We start from the raw sequence: 20,649 nt of genomic DNA, 5'->3' as shown, positions 1-20,649 counted from the left end.
CCATAAGGTCCACAAATCCCGTCGTGAATTAATTGGTTCCTCCGAATCTCATATGCGTCTTAGTTAATTGAAATTCACCACAACTCACTAGGAGACCCACAGCAAGGTTCGATTGGGAATTAATTGAATTTTTAAGGCCCATCTAGGTTTTGATTGAAATAGGTTTGCAGTTAGTTTTATACGATGCTTGAAGAAAAAGATAAAAAGACGAGTAAAATTCATTTAGGCGTTGTTTGTTTTTTCGAAGCGAAAATGTCTAAAATCTACGGGACCACCTCTGCAACCCTGTGGTAGAAGAGGTGAACCAAACGGCTGCAACATGTAATAAAAAGTTTGTTTGTTTTTTAACGTCTGCAAACTACTGTAATAAGTTAAAGTAAGGTATGAATATGTTTGAAGCATATGGTCTAGTGTTGCGTCATGTAGCATACGCGCAACAGTTTTTAAGTTAAAAGTCTTCTGAAAAACAAACAGGTGCGAATGGCCAAGTGTTACACTTGTGCGGTTCGGCGCAGCAATAAATGATTTTTTTAGAAAAAAAACAAGCAGCACCTTCGTAACCATCTGTATACAATACCCATAACTTTAGTCTTTCATCTTTTTCGGGTATTCTTGCTAATGAATCAATAGTTAAATTGTCGCTTGATCTAAACACCACTCATTGAATTTTCATGCTTATTTGTTCTAAGTGACGAGGTTGGGGGACAATAGATGGGTCATTGAAGCTATGTAAGCTCAAGAACTTACATGGTTGGACGGACGAAAGAAATAATGCTTGCTATGCAGGCGAACAAGGCTTGTAACAAAAATACAGGGCTAGTGCATGTTATGTGTTTGTCTTGAATATGCGTGCTAAAAGTGTTTATGAGACAATGTTGTTGAAGAATGTTAAGGGTTAATGTCGTTAAATAGTGACTAAGTTACAAGATACAACCTAAGTCCTTCAAACTTTGTTCGAAGAGGTTTTACCTTTAAAGATTTTGTTCATTCTTAAGAATTCTTTCTTATTATGAGTTTTATTCTATTGAAATCCATGTATATAAGGGCAAAGTAAATACAACCAATTATATATGTATATACATATATACATAAAGAGAATGCTTGATTTTAGAATATAAATGATTCCATGGAAGGCAGTGACGGCTTCAGGTGGATGTGGGTGGCCCGTGGCCGACAATGTTAGGGAAGGCTCAACACTTCTTCTCAAAACCCTGGCACAGTGTATTTACTTTGGATAATTTTTAGGATCATGATTGCATTCATTTTCCAAAATCTATGATTTTGACCCTTATGCTTGGGGATAATCTAAGAGAGACAATTTAGATCCAGTTCACTTCCAAATTCGAAACACGAAATTACCTTGTTTTGCGTTCTTGAAAGATAGAGAGAATATGATGATCAAATCCGAGTATATATAGAGAATCTAACCCTTTTCTGGAACATTTCTAAGTTCTTATACAAGGTAGAAAGTAGTTAAATAGTCGTTATATGCACTTTTGCAACAAAATGATGGTTAGAAATATGGTTATAAGACAATCGAATCTTACATAAAAGCGATGTCATAACCGATTTTTGGCAAGAAAATGCATGTCCGGACTCTTTCCTAATATAGAAATTTGTTTACGTTTCGGGGCGTTACCTCGAGCCCCGCAAGCGCTACCCCTTGACCACCGTAGTCCCGAGTTCACATTTATCACTCTAAGTGTGCATCCGTACCTCATGTCTCGGTGAGTAAATGGAGCTCAATTTGTCTCGATATTGATAATAATTATACTAAAACATGTTGATAACACTAAAATCATCAGCATGTGTTGGTTTTCCAGTCAATTACCCAGTTGGAACCGGTAAATGTTCTTATGCAGTTGGTATAAGAAGATAAAGTTTTATGTTGTTAAATGAATGAGTCAATGCTTTAAACCCAAATGATTAGAATAATACCAAATCAACAAACAACTCTAAAATAATCATACTTTAATACTTATTCGACCAATAAAAAATTAATAATCATAATAAAAACTTACAAAGTAATTATTGTAACACAAAAGTTCATAGTTTAATACCAATTCAACTAATAAAAGTAATACGCTTTTTCTGTCTAAAATAAATAAAAAAGATGACAAATTCAACACAATGTTGAGACAAAATAATTCGCTTTGATACCATGTGTTCTCAAGTCTATAGCTCGATTAATATATAACCAAATGAAATGTTTCTATAGCAGGGGCGAACGTAGGATTTCGTAATAAGTGTAGTCGGTGACACATTTTTTTATGTAGTGCACAATAGTAAAAAAACAAAAAATTCTAAAAGTTTTATACTGAGTCCGAAAAAAACATGGGTTGTCGGTGCCACTATGGACACCATAGTAAGGATGAAAGTGGGTCCAAACTCGGACCGGATGGACCCGGAACCGGTTAACAGGATTTTGTAGAACCGGAAACCGGACCGGTATATAGGAATCAGTTCCGGTTCGGTTCCGGGTAAAGTGGGTCTAGAACCAAAAAACCCGGAAACATCAAAGTGGGTAGGTTGGAACCGGATAAAGTGTGTTTAGAACCAAAAAACCCGAAAAAACTAGAATTTTTTGGTAATTACTTACTACTTAGTGGGTTGAACTTTGAAAATTTTCATATTGATATCCCGACTTTGGAGAACTGTAATTGAATATGAAACCAAAATTAACAAAATATAGTCTAAAATCATGAACAAAATCTAAAATAAACTTTGGAAAAAACCGCATGTCAATCCGACTTTAAACGAATGAGATATACATGTGTTAACATTTTCATATAATACAAAGTACAAAAACAAATAGTTGAAAAATTGAAAATTTTCATATCTCGAATTCGGAGGACTATAAATCATTGAATGTTAAACCAAAAATGACAAAAATATAGTCTAAACTCATGTACAAAATGTAAACTACAAGTTGGAAAAAAAACACATATCAATCCAACATCAAACGAATTAGATATGCATGTTTTAAAACTTTCACCGAATACAAAAAAACTGAAAAACTAAAAAACTCCAGCTTTAATATCTCGACTTTGGGGGGGCTGTAAATCAATGAATATAAAACTAAAAATAGCAAATTTATAGTCTAAATCATGTACAAACTCTAAACTACATGTTGGGAAAAACCGCATGTCGATCGGAGTTGAACGAATGAGATATGCATCTTTTAAACGTTTCAAAAAAACCAGTTCCGGTTCCAAACACTGGTTCCGGTTTTTAGACCCGGTTTACCCGGACCCAATGGACCCAAACCCGGATTACCCGGAACCCGGATAAAACCAATTTTTAAACCCGGAATTAGTTCTATATATTCCGGTTCTAACGGTTCCGGTCCGGTTTTCCGGTTCTAAATCTCATCCCTAGACCATAGTGGATCCGCCCTTGTTCTATAGTCTAAAATGAAATACAACCAGTTTACTACATGTTGAAAAAAAAAAAAAAAAAAAACATCATGTTCAATTAGTTTTTAACTGTTTTTCCCTGTTTTTATCATGAAAAAGAAGTAGTATTCTATGACAAGGATAAACGGCAACACATGTATATGGGATAGTAATCACAATATCCCATAGTTGCAAACAAGGTAATATCTATGTAATATTATGTTGTTGGAATTCTCTTGAGATATCAACTCAAGCAAAGTGAACACGTTCCAAAATACTATATATATACATCACCAATCTCCAAGACATTTGTGTTGCTAAATTTATTTATTGATTCAAACATCTAACAATCAACAAATCACTTCATATGCCATTCAAACAAAACCACCTCACCTTCACCTTCACCTACCTGTTAACTGTTGAAGTCATTTTTCACCAGCTAATCCATGGTCATCATTCTCCACAAACCCTTCCTTAAACCTATCATAATTCGTAGGTTCACTACTCTGAAAAGGCCGTTGACCAAGTATATGAACCAAATCCTCCTGATGCAACACTTCCTTTTCAAGCAACTGTTCTGCAAGCTGAGCCACTTGCTCTTTATGCTCCTCGATCAGTTGCAGTGTACGTGAGTACGCTTTTGCAACCCATTCTCTCACCTCATTGTCTATTATCGCAGCTGTTTTGCTGCTGTAAGGCTTTGTCACCTCAAAAGCATTATCATTTTGTGGAAAAGATAACAGACCTACTTTCTCACTAAATCCATACACAGCCACTTGCGCATACGTCATCTTTGTTACCTTTTCCAAATCATTCTGAGCTCCCGTTGAAATCTTCCCAATCAAAACCTGCTCAGCTGCTCGGCCACCAAGTGTCATACAAGTCAAATCAAAAAGCTGTTCTTTAGTCATCAATAAGTTCTCATTAGGAACATACTGAGCAAAACCAAGAGCAGCAGTTCCTCGAGGAACAATAGTCACTTTAAGCAACGGTTCAGCATGTTCTAGAAACCATCCAGCAACCGCATGCCCAGACTCATGATACGCAACTGTCCTCCTTTCAAGCTTACTTATCACCTGTCAAAACTCAAAAAAAAAATAATTCCAATTTTTCATTCAAAAAAAAAAATTAAAAAACATACCCTGTTTTTCTTCTCCAAACCTCCAATAACCCTATCAATAGCCGCCTCAAAATGTTCCATAGTAATGACACCGCTCTCACACCTCGCAGCAATCAACGCGGCTTCATTACATACATTCGCGATATCTGCTCCCGCAAATCCAGGTGTCAGCGCCGCAAGCCTTTTTGAATATTTTTCAGGGTCTTCGTCGAGCTTCAACTTACAAAGATAAATTTTGAAAATTTGTTCGCGCCCTTTAATATCTGGTTTATCAATCGAAATTTGTCGATCAAATCTCCCGGGTCTCAACAAAGCTTTATCCAAAATATCGGGTCTATTTGTTCCCGCAAGTACAACAACTCCTGAAGTCGTACCGAATCCATCCATCTCAACTAATAACTGATTCAACGTGCTTTCGCGTTCATCGTTTCCACCTGAAAACCCACCACGACCACGCGCGCGTCCGATCGCGTCTATCTCATCGATGAAGATTATACTTGGTGCACATTGTCTTGCTTCTTGGAACAAACTGCGGACCCTTGCGGGTCCCACGCCGACAAACATTTCCATGAAGTCGGAACCGGAGATGGATAGGAAAGGTACGTCGGATTCACCCGCGGTTGCTTTAGCGAGAAGGGTTTTCCCGGTTCCAGGTGGGCCCACGAGAAGCGCACCTTTTGGGATTTTCGCTCCTAATTCTTCGTATTTTTTAGGGTTTTTTAGGAAATGGACGAATTCCATGATTTCTTGTTTTGCTTCGTCGCAACCGGCTACGTCTTTGAAGTATACCTTGTTTTTGGAATTTTTATCCAGCTTTGTGACTTGTGCTTTGCCAATGTTGAAAATCCCACGTGCACCTTTTCCACCTGATCCAACATTGATTTGCATTCTTTTTCCCATGAAATATAATGTTCCTAGGAGTAATAATGTTGGAGTAAGCCGGATTAGTTCTTGGATCCAATTTGTTTCTGAAGAATATGTGACAGGAATATAATTATGAGGGTCTATTCCCAATGCCTCCTGAGCTTCCTCGAGTTTCTCTTCGAATGTATCCACACTTCCAATATTGAAATAGTACTTGTAGTGGCTCACATTTCCTCTGGGCCCCACATCGCTACTGTTGGGACCCTGGACACCTTCTTCACTGCTTTGGATTGTATTAGGCAGTGAGGTCTTTACATAAACTTTAGCAACAGATTTGTTGGTGACAACAATGTGGTCTACTAGACCAGGTTCTAGAAGCTTGTTTTTGAACTCCTGAAAACTTATCTGAAAATGAGGGAACATAAATCCAATCAATCAGGTTAATAACCATTGTTCCCATGTATAAGAAAAGAGAAAACAAAGAGCATATTTTAGAAAGGAAAGTAGTAAGAAAGAGAACCTGTTTTTGTTCCTGAGGAGTTAAAAAGATTGATGATAACACAAAAGCGAAAAACATCAAAGGTGAGATTAAACTCTGATATTGCTTCATGAGGTTCTCTCGATTGTCACTTTTACTAGAGTCCTCTCCTACAGATACCATATTACTTGATGTTAGTAAAAGTAATCTCAAGCCACTTACGAATACCATACTACATGCTTTTAATATAATTACTTTTTTCTAAACAAAGAAAATGCCAAATAACTAGTTTGCAGTTTCTCAAGGTCCAAAAACAACTTGATAAGATGGGGTATTTAACATTGATGTTGTTTGTAGCTAATTGATAATACATATGGCATACCTTTAGAGCCCGATTTTTGTCCTTCTCCCTTTGGCACCTCTCTCTTTCCCTTTGGATAATAGTTTTCATAGTCTACGTGTATTCATCACAAAGATCAAATAGTCATAACCAGAGCAAACAGAAAATGGAGAAATGAAATATCTAACTCAAGAGCTTTTAGACTTCAGTTTTCAGTATCATTATGCATAAATACAAACAGTTGCACCAGAAGGGGAAAAGGTGATAACTCTGATCTTATAAAATGATAAATTTCATGTTAAATGCATATAAACAACATGTCTACTGTTCGATTAAGCACCTAGGAGAAAAACTCTACTCCCTGGAATAAACAAAAAGAAAGGTAAATGAACCATTTTTCTAATAATTTGAAGTGAATGATGTTAACCATATGCTTGAAGTTCTCAAAATTGAAATAAGACTTTTTTTTTTCCTTTTGTGAGTAGAAAGGTAAATAACCATAAAACAGGAGCAACGATTAATTTGAGGAACAAAATGGTTTTATTTTCCCTTACTTTTCCTCTTTGGTGCCTCGCTGCAGAAGAGCCTTCGTAACCCTAGGTTTTTTGCAAAGAATTGAACTTCAGAAGCATCTATTTTGGGCTTAATAATCTGCCCCTTTGCACAAATTGAGGTCAAGTAGCTCCTTACGAGCCCTGCTCCGCCATCGAAGCGTGCGATGCTCGCATTTGCTGATGGTTCGCTTGAAATCAATCCCCTCACATTCTGCAATGAGGATTCATATCAAAAATTAACAATATTGATTTTTTGTAATAATAGAACTTAATATTATAAACATGGAAGAGAGGATTACACGTTGGAACGTATAGTGAGAGGAACGGGAGAGGTATCGTGAAATGCGTGTGAAAATCATTGTCTGGATGGTCTGGACATGGATTGAAACCTTAGAGTCGAAATCTTGGTTGGTTTAAATTCAACCTAAAGCTGAATCGAAAGGGGAAGGATGGATGTTCACCGAGAAGAGAGAAAGAACTGATGAGTATTTCCGTTATCATGGCCAAAATGCCCAAAATCAATTCTCGTTCTGGTTGCTTCCATTGATTCCATTTGTAATTTTTTTTGAAAAATATTTTAAATAAAAATTTAACAAAAACTAATAACTTATTTATCTGTTTTTCTCGGACAAAATGTATGCATCATCTGTCTATAGACCTCTGCAGTAGAAAAGGTCCTGCAGAAGAGGTGGATCAAACGTCTGCATTCTGAAAAAATAAGATTGTTTGTTTTTTTTTTAACATCTACGTCCTACTAAATAAACTTAAATCTAAATAAAGTGATTTTTTTAAACTTCAAAATAATTTTTTAATATTTTTATGACTTTGTTATAAATAATTAATGAATCTAGATCAACTTTTATGTATTATTGTATAAAAATAAAAATGATATTAATTAACGTATATATTTGATAAAAACCAACAACTTTGGTTGCAATGTTATAACTAAACATTATAATTAGTTATCAATAATTTAATATATAAATGGATGGAAATAAACTTCGATTTTTTCAATTAAATCCATTAAAAACGTACCATAAATATTTTTTTTGAGAAATTGATGATATTGTATTAAATAATGTTTTATAAAAATTTGACAAAAAAAGATAAGAATACATTATGATTTTTTTTTCATATTTATATAAACAACTTCAACGACTATTATTGTAATAAATCTTTATTTATAAATTTGTTAAAAATATCATGTTTGTATCGTCAAACGTTTTTTTTAAGTTTAGTAATTTTTTTTCAAATTGTTTATCATTAATAAAGTTAGAAAAATTATAAATTAAAAAAAAAAAAAACTTAAAAAAATAAAGATATATATGTTTTTTAGGCTAGAAGATGTATGAAGATGTTAGAAGACTCTGGTCCACATCTGTGCCAAGAAGAGGGCGCGCAGATATTTTTAGGTCTGCAATCTTCAAAAAAACAAACAGTCTGCGAAGGATAATGTATGCGCGTGGTCTGCGCAGCGCAGACAGAAGAGGTCACGCAGATCTGCAGACAGAAAACAAACACTACCTTAGTGTTAGACCCAGTGTATTAGTCGGGTTGGTCAAAAGAAAGTTAAATAACAAGATATAAACATTCAGGATTTTTCAAATAAATTGTAGAAACTAAATATATTTGATCCATAACATACAAGTATTTTACGGTAAAACTGAAAATAGGTAAAGCATCCAACTTTTGTTCCAAGGTTCAAGTAACCACCACACTTTCCAAACAAATATTATTACGCACATAAATGAAACAACATTTATATGATCATGAGAAAAATAGAAAGCTATAAATAAAAGTATAATGTTGTAATAAAAATAAATGTAATTACCATACTATACTATGTAGATTCTCTAAAGTATAATATGTCAAAAAAAAAAAAAAAAAAAAAAAAAAAAAAAAAAAAACCTATAATGCTATAATTGAATATTTCAACAATTTGGATTATTTGAACTCATTTGGATTACATCCAAAGTTATTTAAAATGATTTTAACTCATTTGGAGTACAAACACTAAATATTATATAGACGTTTTCTAGCTTTCTTATACTTAATTACTTTGATTAATTTAAAAACTGTAGAGTAATCAATAACAAAATAGTTTCATTTGGTTTGTATCTTTATAAAAACATCATTCAGTTCCTTACTACTTAATTTTAAAAATTCATTCAGAAAGTAATTTATGAGTCATTTATGAAGAAATTGATGAATTTTAAAAAATAAAAATAAAAAGTTCAAACCAATTTTATTTAGACTATAAAATGGTAGTTTGACTTTGTGTATAACCAAATCAAACATCAATTGAGCCATTTTCCTTCTCTCTTGTTCTTTAGGAACCTAACAAAAAAACATGCCTTATTAGCACAGTATCACAACGTTTTGCACACTTTATGAGCTTTCGTCACTCAACCATCATGACTCCTCTCTGCTGACTTCTCTTCACCGCCATCATAAGGATCTTCTCGACCTTTATTTTTATCAACATATGTAAAACCAGCTACGATGCCTACATTCCTTCTTTCCATCTCCTTTGTCTTTCTTTGGTGACATCGTATCTCACTACCGACTATTTCCCTCTTCGCCACCAGTGTAACGTCCCAAAATAATGACATAAAATCTCTGTTTTTAGATTAATAAATCGTTAATGCATAACAACTCATAAAACCAAGGTAGACAATACTTGGCAAAAACATCATTAAATCAGAGTACTTCTCGGAATGTGGTACATGTGGCGTATGCTCTGCAATCATCCCGAGCCCTTCCAAATTGAAAACCGAAGTACCTGAAACATAAATTGAAAATCGTAAGCACAAAGCTTAGTGAGTTCCCCAAGATACCATATATCACACTACATAAATCACATACAGGGCCCCCGACCTCCATCGGGCCTCGCCCGATCTCGAGTCCCACTCAGTCTCAAGCCCCACAATACATCGAGCCCCGCTCGGCATCAAGCCCCACTCGGATTACAGATCTGTTATTCTCAGGCCTCGCCTCTCACTGGGCCTCGCCCACTATACACATACAATATATCACATAATCATGTTAACACATAAAATGATCATAAACACTTGCATATGCTCCAGTCATCGAGCCTCGACTGACATCAAGCCCCACCCGATACACACATAACCATATAATCATATAATGAAACATCCCAAAAATGCAGTCTAAAAATTTTGTTTTAATTTAATAATAAAACCATAGTCATCAAACATCATATAAAAATCATAAACAGTGTATCTCAAAATATCATAACAATTGTCAAAAATATCAAAGTATAAACATCCCAGGCTGAACAGATATTGTGTGCACTGCAATCATCTCGAGCTCCTCTTTTGACAACCGAAGTAGCTGAAACCAAAACTGAAAACCGTAAGCACGAAGCTTAGTGAGTCTCCCCAAACTACCACATACCATACACAAAATCATGCTACTGAGAGATACGGGCCCCGCCCACACTCCGCTAACTAGGAGATATGGGCCCCGCCTACACTCTGCTAACTAGGAGATATATGCCCCGCCCACACTCTGCTGATTAGGAGATACGGGCCTCGCCCACGCTCCGCTGACTAGGAGATATGGGCCCTGCCCACACTCAACCAATCATGAGATAGGGGCCCTGCCCACACTCGAATAATAAAGAGATACGGGCCCCGCCCACACTCACATACATAAACAAACACATACAAGTATAACACAGATAACAAATACACAACCTACCATTATACCAATATCCATACTTAAATAATAATGAGACACGTGCCTCGCCCACACTCAGCTAATAATGAGATACGGGCCCCACCCACACTCGAATAATAATGAGATACGGGCCCCACCCGCACTCACATATATAAACAAACACATACAAGTATCACAAAGACAACAAGTATAGCAATCCAACAATCTGACTGATATCTATACTCTGGTAATAATGAGATATAGGCCCCGCCCACACTCAGCTACTAACATATCATATATACAGGTTTCCCTTGGTGCCTTAGACTCCTTCCTATTGAAGGAGAACTCACCTCGCACTGCTGGAGTGAGGTGAATAAATCTCTGGCTGTTAGCTGATAGATCCCCAGACTATCAACATCAAAATAAAACCCAATTAACCATTTGGGTTTCCAATGCATAACTCTAAAATACACATTTGGGTTTCCCAACTCATACTCTGTAGGCCCAAAATACCAATAGCCAACCAAGGCCCAATTATGGCCCATTTTTTCCAAATTGGGCCTAAACCTCTACATGGTCTTGCCTTAAGGCCCAACCATTTATTCTTGGTCCAACACTTGCATTCTGATGGTCGAATATCTCATAATCATCAATACCCAGTTATGGCCCATCTATGGCCAAATTTTCCAAATTGGGCACAAACCTTTCCAATAGGCCTTATCCTAAAGCTCAATTCAGTATTCTAGTCCATACTTGTTCTTGGATGGCCCATCAATAGTGCAAACATCTAGGCCCAACAGAAAAGGACCAACTCAAAACCCAATAAAATTAGGGTTTCCACATGAAATGTCATGGTTAAGTGTTCTTACTTAACCCATTAAGTCCATTATTCCACTAAGACATCATACAACGAAATCGACATAGGTCATAACTCTAGTCTACTGGTCCAAAAGTGGGTCCCGGCAATCCAAAACTAACATTTTCTAAAATTAAGGTTTTCTAAACCCTAATTAGGCTTTCTAACCTAAACACAAACCAACTAAGTCCAATTCAAGCTATTGGGTCAATTAGGGTTCCACTAGCCCATTAGGGTTTTATTAGGTCAAACACCACCCATCACCACCTTGGGCGGTGGTGGTCGGCGACGGCATACAGTGGCAGCCACCACCTCACGGTGGTGGTGGTTCTTTTCCTTGAATCCATACAAAGCAAAACATAAACTTTTCTCTTCATAAAATACACTCACACATAGCCACCCTTCATGCTGGTTGGTGGCGGCAAAAAACGGTGGCAGGGGCAGCAACCATCATGGTTGGTTGCCATGGTGGTTGCTTGCGATTTCTGACAGCTAAAATACACACACATTCGACTATACATTGTTCCTTCGCCACTCCAAGCTGAGTATGCACCTAACACACCATGACACGCACTACGCCGCCACCCATACGGCGGAAGATGGTAGCCTAAGGACTCACGAAAAGAAGATTGTCCGGAGCAACGATGGCGACCGGGCTCGAGAAAATGACGACAGAAAAAAAAGAGAATACCTTACCGGTGGAGCGAGATGCAGCAGCGACACGAACTCGCTGGTCTTCACAGCCACCGACAGTGGCAATGTGCGAGGTTTAGCTCCGAGTCCCGACTTCTCACTACGTCTCCAGCAGCAAAGTATGTTGTGGCACTTCGGTGGCGGGGTGGCTGCTTGGCTGCTTGTCTGATCGAGAAAACAAACGAATAAGAAAGATGGCGGCTGGGGAGTCATAAGGTGGTGGCGCCTGCTAAAAGATAAGGTTTAGGGTTTGCTCGTCCAAACACATGAGGGAAAGAATGCACCGATTTATCCCGTGAACTCCATACAACTGTAACGTACACGTTTTGAAATCGTGTATTGTAAATTATAAAAGAGAATAATATTATGTGAAATTGAGTGTTGAGTTCTAACTGATAGTTTTTACTAGAAATAAAGTAAAACTATGTTTAGAATCACTCAGAAAATATTGGAAGTCTTATGAGATTCCAATCAAATGCCAAATGGTAAAATTTAACAAAAATATAAATTTTGGACTAATTAAAACTTTATTATTGAAAATTGTAAATAATCTCGTTAGAAATTTATAGGCGAAAACCTCGTCGAAATCCGAGTTATAACGAAGAAGTTATGACCAATCGAAGATTCGCAATAAAACCGACACGGCGCCGAATGACGTAAAAAGTGAGTTTTTGATAAACTAATTTTTAGCTTTAGTGATCTAAATGAAAGACGTAGTATTCATTAAACCTAGAAGTTCGATAAAAAGAACGCCAAAATCTGAATTTGTATAAGGAAGTTATGATTTTTCTAAGTTTCGGCTTAGTAGTAGACAGCTAAAAAAAACTCGAATTTTAGATCGAGTGATTTTTAGCCGATACAACCTAAACTAAAATTGAAGATCTCGTCAATAGCAGTACAACGGTAAAAAGTCTGACGAAAACGGATGTCAGATAAAGAAGTTATAAATTTTTAACGGATTATCCTGTCCCGGTCTCTTAAAAATAAAATAATAAAAATAAAGTCAAAATTAGCTGACGGAGTCTAAACGAAAGTTGTAGAGCATATTCCCGCCTACGCGTGCATCTAAAGAACGTCAAAAACGGAGTTCATACGAAAAATATATGAAAATTTTGAAGTTATTAAATAAAAATAAATGGAAAATCCGAAGCCTTATCCAAAGGGGTACGCCCAGCGTTCGCATGGAGGGTCTCGTACCAGCCACGTCGCCCCTATCTTCACTCAGATGACACGAATCGCACCCGTTTGACACGTCTGAAGCCCAGTTGATGACTCTTCGCTGGTACGCCCAGCGTACGAAGGCTACGCCCCGCGTAGATGGCCGCCTCGGAGTACGCCCAACGTACCGAGGACTTACGCTTAGCGTAATGCGAGCCTCGGTCCCCTATAAATAGAATGCGAAGGCAGCCGGGTTTTGTTTAGAATTCTTACACTTTTTCACCTTATACTCTCTTCAAATTTACCGTAACACCCCCATAAGTCCCGGTATCAATCCCAACACCCGAAGTAAGTCCCGACGCCCCGAAGATCCCGAGAAAATTATATTTTGGGTGCTGGCCTCCCCTTCGGTCCTCTCGACCGGATTCTGGAGAACTACTTCTCCCCTCTACTACTACCACATAACATGTATCGCAATATCAGTATCTATCTAACATGGCTGGGTATGACTACCCCTTCGGCCCTACCGACCGGATATCTCGGGGACTATTTCCCCCTATTGTCACTAGCACATAGCATCATATCATACTAGCATATAAACGCAACACAGGTAGTAGTAATCCCTAGATGAATATCACAGAGACAATCATCTACATACAACTCCTATTGGTGGGCCGGCATTGTGGCCGTAGACCCACCGCTACTGGAAGGTAACTCACCTCGAATAGGCTGCCGGTCTGTGTGGGAATTGGCGGTCTACTGCTACTGCTGCTAACGTCCCTCGACTGTAATTCCCACAAAACGATCAGTCAAACACGCTAGATGTTCTTAGGGTAAAATGACCCTTTTACCCCTCACCAAGTCAAAGACCAGGTCAAAGTCAACTTCCAGTTGACTGGACTCGCCGAGTCCATCCCTCACTGATCCGGTCCCACTCACCAGGTCCCTCTTTTCACTCACTGAGTCACCCCTGACTCGCTATCCAGGACTTTGGGGCCGACTCGAGTACCAACTCGCCGAGTCCTGCGAGCAACTCGCCGAGTCCTGCGAGCAACTCGCCGAGTTCCTCGAGCAGGACCCCTGCTCGCTTCCAATCCACACCAAAACACTCCATTCGAGGGTTTGGGGGTTTCGGGACTACGTTATACGGTTAATTCCGTGCACAGGCACGAAGGGTTGAGCCTTCGACGCTTAAACCCCTCGTGTTCTGTGGATGTTCATATTACTCGCCGAGTTTGAAGAACTACTCGGCGAGTTCCAGGCAATCTTCATAGGACTCGCCGAGTTTGTTCATCCAACTCGCCAAGTCGGTGACCATCTTCATAGAACTCGCCGAGTTCCACCTTGGGACTCGCCGAGTCCTTCGACCCACTTCCTGGGTAGGCCAGATCTGGGACATGCAACACTTCCAGACCACAGATCCATGGTCCTAGGGCTCATTTACCACGTAAAGTTGTAAACTTTACGTGCATGCATGGCCCTATGAGCTCAAACATGCACTTCCAAGCCATACAAGAGGTCCTATGCTCAATGGGGACTTCCACCACCTCAACCACAGAGACTTTATGCTACTATGAAGTCCAAAAGGTCCACATCCGAAGTTCTTGCAGAACATTAGCCAAAAACACATAGAGATTTAGGTTCTTAGGGCTTAAAACCTCTTTTCTTAGGGACAAAAGGGGACTAACAAGCTAAAGATCAAGTTAGGGTCTTTTCTACCTGAATAGGAGCCTTTCACAGAGTAGATTCCGGATCTTCTTCCCTTCTTGGACTCTTCAATCTTCTCCTTCTTCTCCCAAGCCCCAAATCACCTTCAAAATGTTAACAATCACCCACAATGACACAAAGGAGGCTGGAGTTTCGTTCTACAGGTCTCTGGGAGTGCTAAGGGAAGTGGAGGACTAGGTTAGATCGATTAAATAGGGTGCAAACACCCGGGTTAGGGTTTAAGTCCAAACAGGGTCTACTCGCCGAGTCCATCGGACCTACTCGCCGGGTAGACCGAGTAGATCCCACGTCTAGTCCCGCTTCTACTCGGCAAGTCGGTCCTTCAACTCGTCGAGTCCAAGGCTAATTATGCAAAATAAAGAGATTTAATAACCACGAATACATACCAGGAATCAGGTGCTACAAATCTCCCCCACTTATTTTAGACTTCGTCCTCGAAGTCTGCTGCTCGATCCTGAAACAGCTTGGGATAGTGCTCCATCATCTCGTCCACTGGCTCCCAAGTCCATTCTGAACCCTTGCGGTGCTGCCATTGCACCTTCACTAGCTCCACCCTCTTGTTCCTCAAATCCTTCGACTTCCTGTCGAGGATTGCAACTGGGCGCTCAATGTAATTCAGGCTGTCATCAACCTGAATATCCTCCAACGGCACTACCGCTGAATCGTCCACTAAGAACTTTCGCAGCTAAGAGACATGGAAAGTGTTGTGGATCTGGCTGAGCTCGGCTGGCAGATCCAACCTATATGCCACCTTGCCCACCCGGACTACAACCCTGAACGGTACGATGAACCTCGGGCCCAACTTGCCCCGCTTCCTGAATCGGATGACGCCTTTCTAAGGCGACACTTTCAGGAGAACCATATCCCCGACCTGGAACTCCAAGTCGGATCGACGCTTGTCGGCGTAACTTTTCTGCCGACTCTGAGCAGTCTGAAGCCTGCTCCGGACCTGCTGAATCCTCTCGGTCGTCTTGAGCACCACTTTGGTGCTCCCCATGACCCTCTGGCCAACTTCACCCCAGCATATCGGGGTCCTGCACCTTCGTCCGTACAACAACTCAAATGGAGGACGATCAATACTCGCATGGTAGTTGTTGTTGTATGAGAACTCGGCCAGGGGAAGATAGGTATCCCAGCTACCACCGAAGTCTAGCACGCACGCCCACAGCATATCCTCCAGAGTCTGGATGGCCCGCTCGCTCTGGCCATCCGTCTGCGGGTGAAAGGCGGTGCTAAAATGCAGACGAGTGCCCAACTCGTCATGGAATCTCTTCCAAAATTTGGAAGTAAAATGCACATCTCTGTCCGAGATCACCGATACCGGCACCCCGTGTCGCGCCACGATCTCCCTGATATAGATGTCGACCAATTTCTCGGCCGATATGCTCTCCTGAATCGGAATAAAATGAGCACTCTTGGTCAATCTATCCACAATGACCCAAATCGAATCCACTCCACATGTGGTCCTGGGAAGCTTCGTGATAAAATCCATCGTGATATCTTCCCATTTCCACAGTGGAATATCCAACGGCTGCATCTTGACATGCGGTCTCTGATGTTCGGCATTGACCTTCCTGCAGGTCAAACAACGCTCGACGTACCATTCCACATCCCGCTTCATGCAGGGCCACCAGTAATCCAGACGAAGATCCCTATACATCTTCGTCGCCCCGGGATGAATAGAGAATCGGGACTTGTGCGCCTCCTCCATCAAAATTTGGCGCAAGCCTCCGTGATACGGCACCCACACCCTATGGTGTAATGTCAATAATCCCTCGGCTATCATAATCAAAGGAGGACACCTGACCCACTACACGTTCACTCTTCCGATGTTCCTCCTTGATAGCCTCATGCTGAGCCTCCCGAATTTGCTCCAACAGGGGAGTCACCACAGTCATCCTCAAGCAGACGTCCCTGATCGGCGCCGCCTTGCGGCTAAGCGCATCGGCCACCACGTTGGCCTTACCCGGGTGGTAAAGGATTTCGCAATCATAATCCTTCACCACATCCAACCACCGACGCTGCCTCATGTTCAGATTCGGCTGATCCATGAGGTACCTCAAACTCTTGTGGTCCGTGTAGATGGTACATCGAACCCCGTAGAGGTAATGTCGCCAAACCTTGAGGGCAAAAACCATAGCCCCCAACTCCAAATCGTGCATCGGGTAGTTCGCCTCGTGAGGCTTGAGCTGCCTCGAAGTGTAGGCAATGACATGCCCCCTCTGCATCAGTACCGCGCCCAACCCAGAAATGGACGCATCACAATAAACCACAAAATCCTCTACGCCCTCTGGCAGGGCTAAGATTGGCGCCTCGCACAATCTCTGTCTCAGCGTCTCAAATGCAGCCTGCTGCTCGGGTCCCCACCGAAAGACCACGGCTTTCTTCATCAGCCGTGTCAGGGGCATGACTATCTTGGAGAAATCCTGAATAAATCTCCGATAGTAGCCTGCCAATCCTAGGAAACTCCGAATCTTAGATGGAGACTTCGGAACCTCCCATCTCATCACGGCCTCGACCTTGGCCGGATCGACCAGAATCCCGTTCTGGTTGACGAGGTGTCCAAGAAATTGCACCTCGCGCAACCAGAACTCACACTTTGAGAACTTGGCATACAAGCTCTCCTTCCTCAGGGTCTCCAACACCTCCCTCAGGTGTTCCTCATGCTCCTCCTGAGTCTTGGAATATACCAAGATGTCATCGATAAAGACTATCACAGACCGATCCAGCATCGGTCTGCACACGCGGTTCATGAGGTCCATGAATGCGGCAGGAGCATTGGTGAGCCTAAACAGCATCATCACAAACTCATAGTGGCCATAGCCCGTCCGAAACACTGTCTTTTGCGCATCCTCCTCCCTGACCCTCATCTGATGATATCCCGAACGCAAGTCAATCTTGGAGAACCAAGATGCTCCCTGAAGTTGGTCAAAGAGGTCATCAATCCTCGGGAGTGGGTAACGGTTCTTCACCGTTACCTTGTTCAACTCCCGATAATCTATACACATCCGATACGACCCATCCTTTTTCTTCACAAATAGAATCGGGGATCCCCAAGGCGAACTGCTCGGACGAATAAATCCCTTGTCCAGCAGCTCCTGCAGCTGCGTAGACAACTCCTGCATCTCGGGAGGAGCCAACCGATACGGTGCTTTGGCTATCGGAGCCGCGCCGGGGATAAGGTCAATCCTGAACTCCACTTGTCGCTCCAAGGGTATCCCAGGTAGCTCCTCCGGGAAAACATCTGCAAAATCCCGAACCACCGGAACCTCGCTCACTGTCGCCTTACCCGCCTCCCGGGTATCCATCACATACGCAACATACCCTGCGCATCCCTGCTGGAGATAACGCCTAGCCCTCGCTATTGAACATACAGCGGGTCCACACTGCGGCCTCTCGCCATGAATCACTAACTCTCCCCCTCTTGGGGTCCTGACCCGCACTAGCTGTTGCGTGCAATCTATCACCGCCCCATTAGGGCTCAACCAATCCATGCCAATAATTACTTTGTTCCCACGCAACGGAATGGGAACCAAGTCTACCAGGTAACGCTCCTCAAAAAAACGCAGAACGCAATCTCGAAACACCATCGATGCTCGCACCGATCGATCATCAGCAATCTCTACCTCTAAAGGGCAATCTAACTCACCTGAAGTCTCATGAAACTTCTTGCTAAGCGCAAGAGAAACAAACGATCGGGATGCACCCGAGTCGAACAATACCTGAACTGGGATGCCGTTCACATGGAACGATCCTAATGCATACAAATATATATATATGGAGCACATATCAATATCCTAACATCACAAAAATAAAAATAGAGGGAAAGAATTATACCCATCACCACATCGGGTGCGGCGCGTGCCTCCTCGGTAGTCAACTGGAATGCTCGGCTCCTCACCACCGGAGCCTCTGCCTTGCCCTGCCGGCCATCCGTGATCCGCAGGGTCGCTGGAGCTGGCACCTTCACCGGCGCTGAAACTGTCAACTGGGGGCAATTGGCCTTCTTGTGACCCCTCTGGTTGCAGTGAAAACACAGCAACTCCGATGTCTAAATAACTGCTGCCGGAGCAGTGCAATCCCTGCTAAAGTGCCCAGACTTGCCGCACTTGTAGCAGCCTGATGATCCTAACCGGCACGCTCCCTCGTGCGTCTTGCCACATTTCCTGCAGCGTCCCCGTCCCTGTTGGCCTTTCGGCCCGGCATCCGATCCCTTGGGCTTCTTCCCCGAAACCCTCTTCTACCTTCCGTTTCCGGATGTGCTCCAAATCTATCTCCCTCTCCCTCGCCCTGGCAATCATAGAGTCCAAGGTAGGGCAAGCAGAAAAGCTAACATGTTCCCGGATGTCAGCTGTAGCATATCGTGATAACGAGTCTTCCTCATGTCCTCGTCACCAGCATACTGGGGCACCAACAAAGCCCTTTCCCGGAACTTGGCGGTGATCTCCGCCACAGTCTCCGTCGTCTGTCTCATGTCCAGAAACTCCTTGGCCAGCTGTTGAAGCTCGACAGCCGGCGCAAACTTTGCCCTGAACCTGGTCACAAAGTCCGACCAGGTCATAGCCTCAATAGCTGAGGCCCCCAACGAGTCACCCACTGACTCCCACCAATCCCGGGCTCGATCCTGTAAACACCCGGCTGCATACATCACCTTCGACCCCTCGGGGCAGAAGCTAGTCAACTGTGCAGACTCAATGTCTGCAATCCATCGCCTGGCAGCAATGGGGTCTTTCACCCCATGGAAATCCGGCGCACCATTACCCCTGAAGTCCTTGAAGGACAGTGTGCGAGATCCTGACTAGCTAGATGCCAAATCACTCCTGAATGCCCGCAGGCGATCCTCCATCAACTCCATGATCCCTTCCTTGATCGACCCAAAGAGGATGGGGGTCGACTCAAGGATGCCCCTAGTGATCTCTGACACGATGAACTCGCGTAGTCCCTCATCTATCGGCTCGGAACCCGATCCCGAACCTGACCCCTCCTGAACCGCCATCTACCGACCTCGATCGAAGTACCACCATTCTGCAATACATCACAACAATAATTAGAGATACTGATACTTCATGAGGGATCACAACTACTTACAAGTTCCCCGGTCTTGTCTTGGCCTTCCTTGGTTCGGGTACGGATCCTCTGCTTTCAGTAGTACGGGCCTATACTACCTTCCACATCTATCCGTACCTTCTTCAAGGACCGCCTCGACTCCACCAGATCCCTTTCTCTATTCCTGATCACTTCTATACTCATCCCAGGCTCGCCCTAGGAAATCTCCGACTCTACTCGATCCAGTCCTTAGCTGATGCAGACCTCCTTGTAATGTCAATTAGCCATCACCCGAATACCATCACATGCGACGAGACTCAGATAATCCTTCGAGTACCCGAATCATCCCTATAACGGTTGGACTCAAACAAAAGCTGCGCAGTAGGATCAAATCCGACACTCTAAGATTATTCAACTCTGATCACATGTGACGTGACGTATTCGTCTAATGGCTAATTCCCATTATTCGGAGTCCCACATAGCACGAAGCAATCAGCATTCAGACAAGGGAAACAACCTCAAGCAACTCCGCTCTCATGGAGGGAAACTGAACTAGCACATAGTGCTAACTCACACTATCGGGCACAACCCTAACAGGCTACCCTACTGTTGCCTACTCGATACTAGCATGCAACTCTCATACAGCTGGAACACATAAAGCAGACACATAAGGCATCACTCCTAGATCCTTAGTCCTATTCTAGCATGCTGTTCTACAAAAGCTGATAAACATAAC

At 42.0% G+C, this 20,649-nt stretch overlaps 1 protein-coding gene across 1 annotated transcript; it reads right to left on the bottom strand.

Moving 5' to 3' along the window:
• Positions 1–3,599: 3,599 nt before the first annotated feature.
• On the bottom strand, positions 3,600–7,296 carry LOC111889375 (ATP-dependent zinc metalloprotease FTSH 8, mitochondrial). The gene is made up of 6 exons (XM_023885516.3): positions 7,051–7,296; positions 6,752–6,962; positions 6,240–6,311; positions 5,900–6,027; positions 4,537–5,784; positions 3,600–4,471 (listed from the first exon to the last, which is right to left on the bottom strand). Exons 1-6 carry the CDS (start codon positions 7,108–7,110, stop codon positions 3,821–3,823), a joined length of 2,370 nt encoding a protein of 789 aa, XP_023741284.1. The 5' UTR covers positions 7,111–7,296; the 3' UTR covers positions 3,600–3,820.
• Positions 7,297–20,649: the final 13,353 nt, after the last annotated feature.

The sequence above is a fragment of the Lactuca sativa genome, chromosome 5 (assembly GCF_002870075.4).
Source record: "Lactuca sativa cultivar Salinas chromosome 5, Lsat_Salinas_v11, whole genome shotgun sequence".
Taxonomy (NCBI): domain Eukaryota; kingdom Viridiplantae; phylum Streptophyta; class Magnoliopsida; order Asterales; family Asteraceae; genus Lactuca; species Lactuca sativa.
The sequence above is the reverse complement of the archived record's forward strand: the minus strand, read 5'-3'. Positions and strand labels throughout refer to the sequence as shown.

Coding starts and splice junctions, on each gene's coding strand:
- LOC111889375 (XM_023885516.3), bottom strand. CDS start 7,110: ATGATTTTCACACGCATTTCACGATACCTCTCCCGTTCCTCTCACTAT. Junction 5,785..5,899: donor CTCCTCAGGAACAAAAACAG/GTTCTCTTTCTT, acceptor CCTCATTTTCAG/ATAAGTTTTCAGGAGTTCAA. Junction 4,472..4,536: donor GTTTGGAGAAGAAAAACAGG/GTATGTTTTTTA, acceptor GAGTTTTGACAG/GTGATAAGTAAGCTTGAAAG.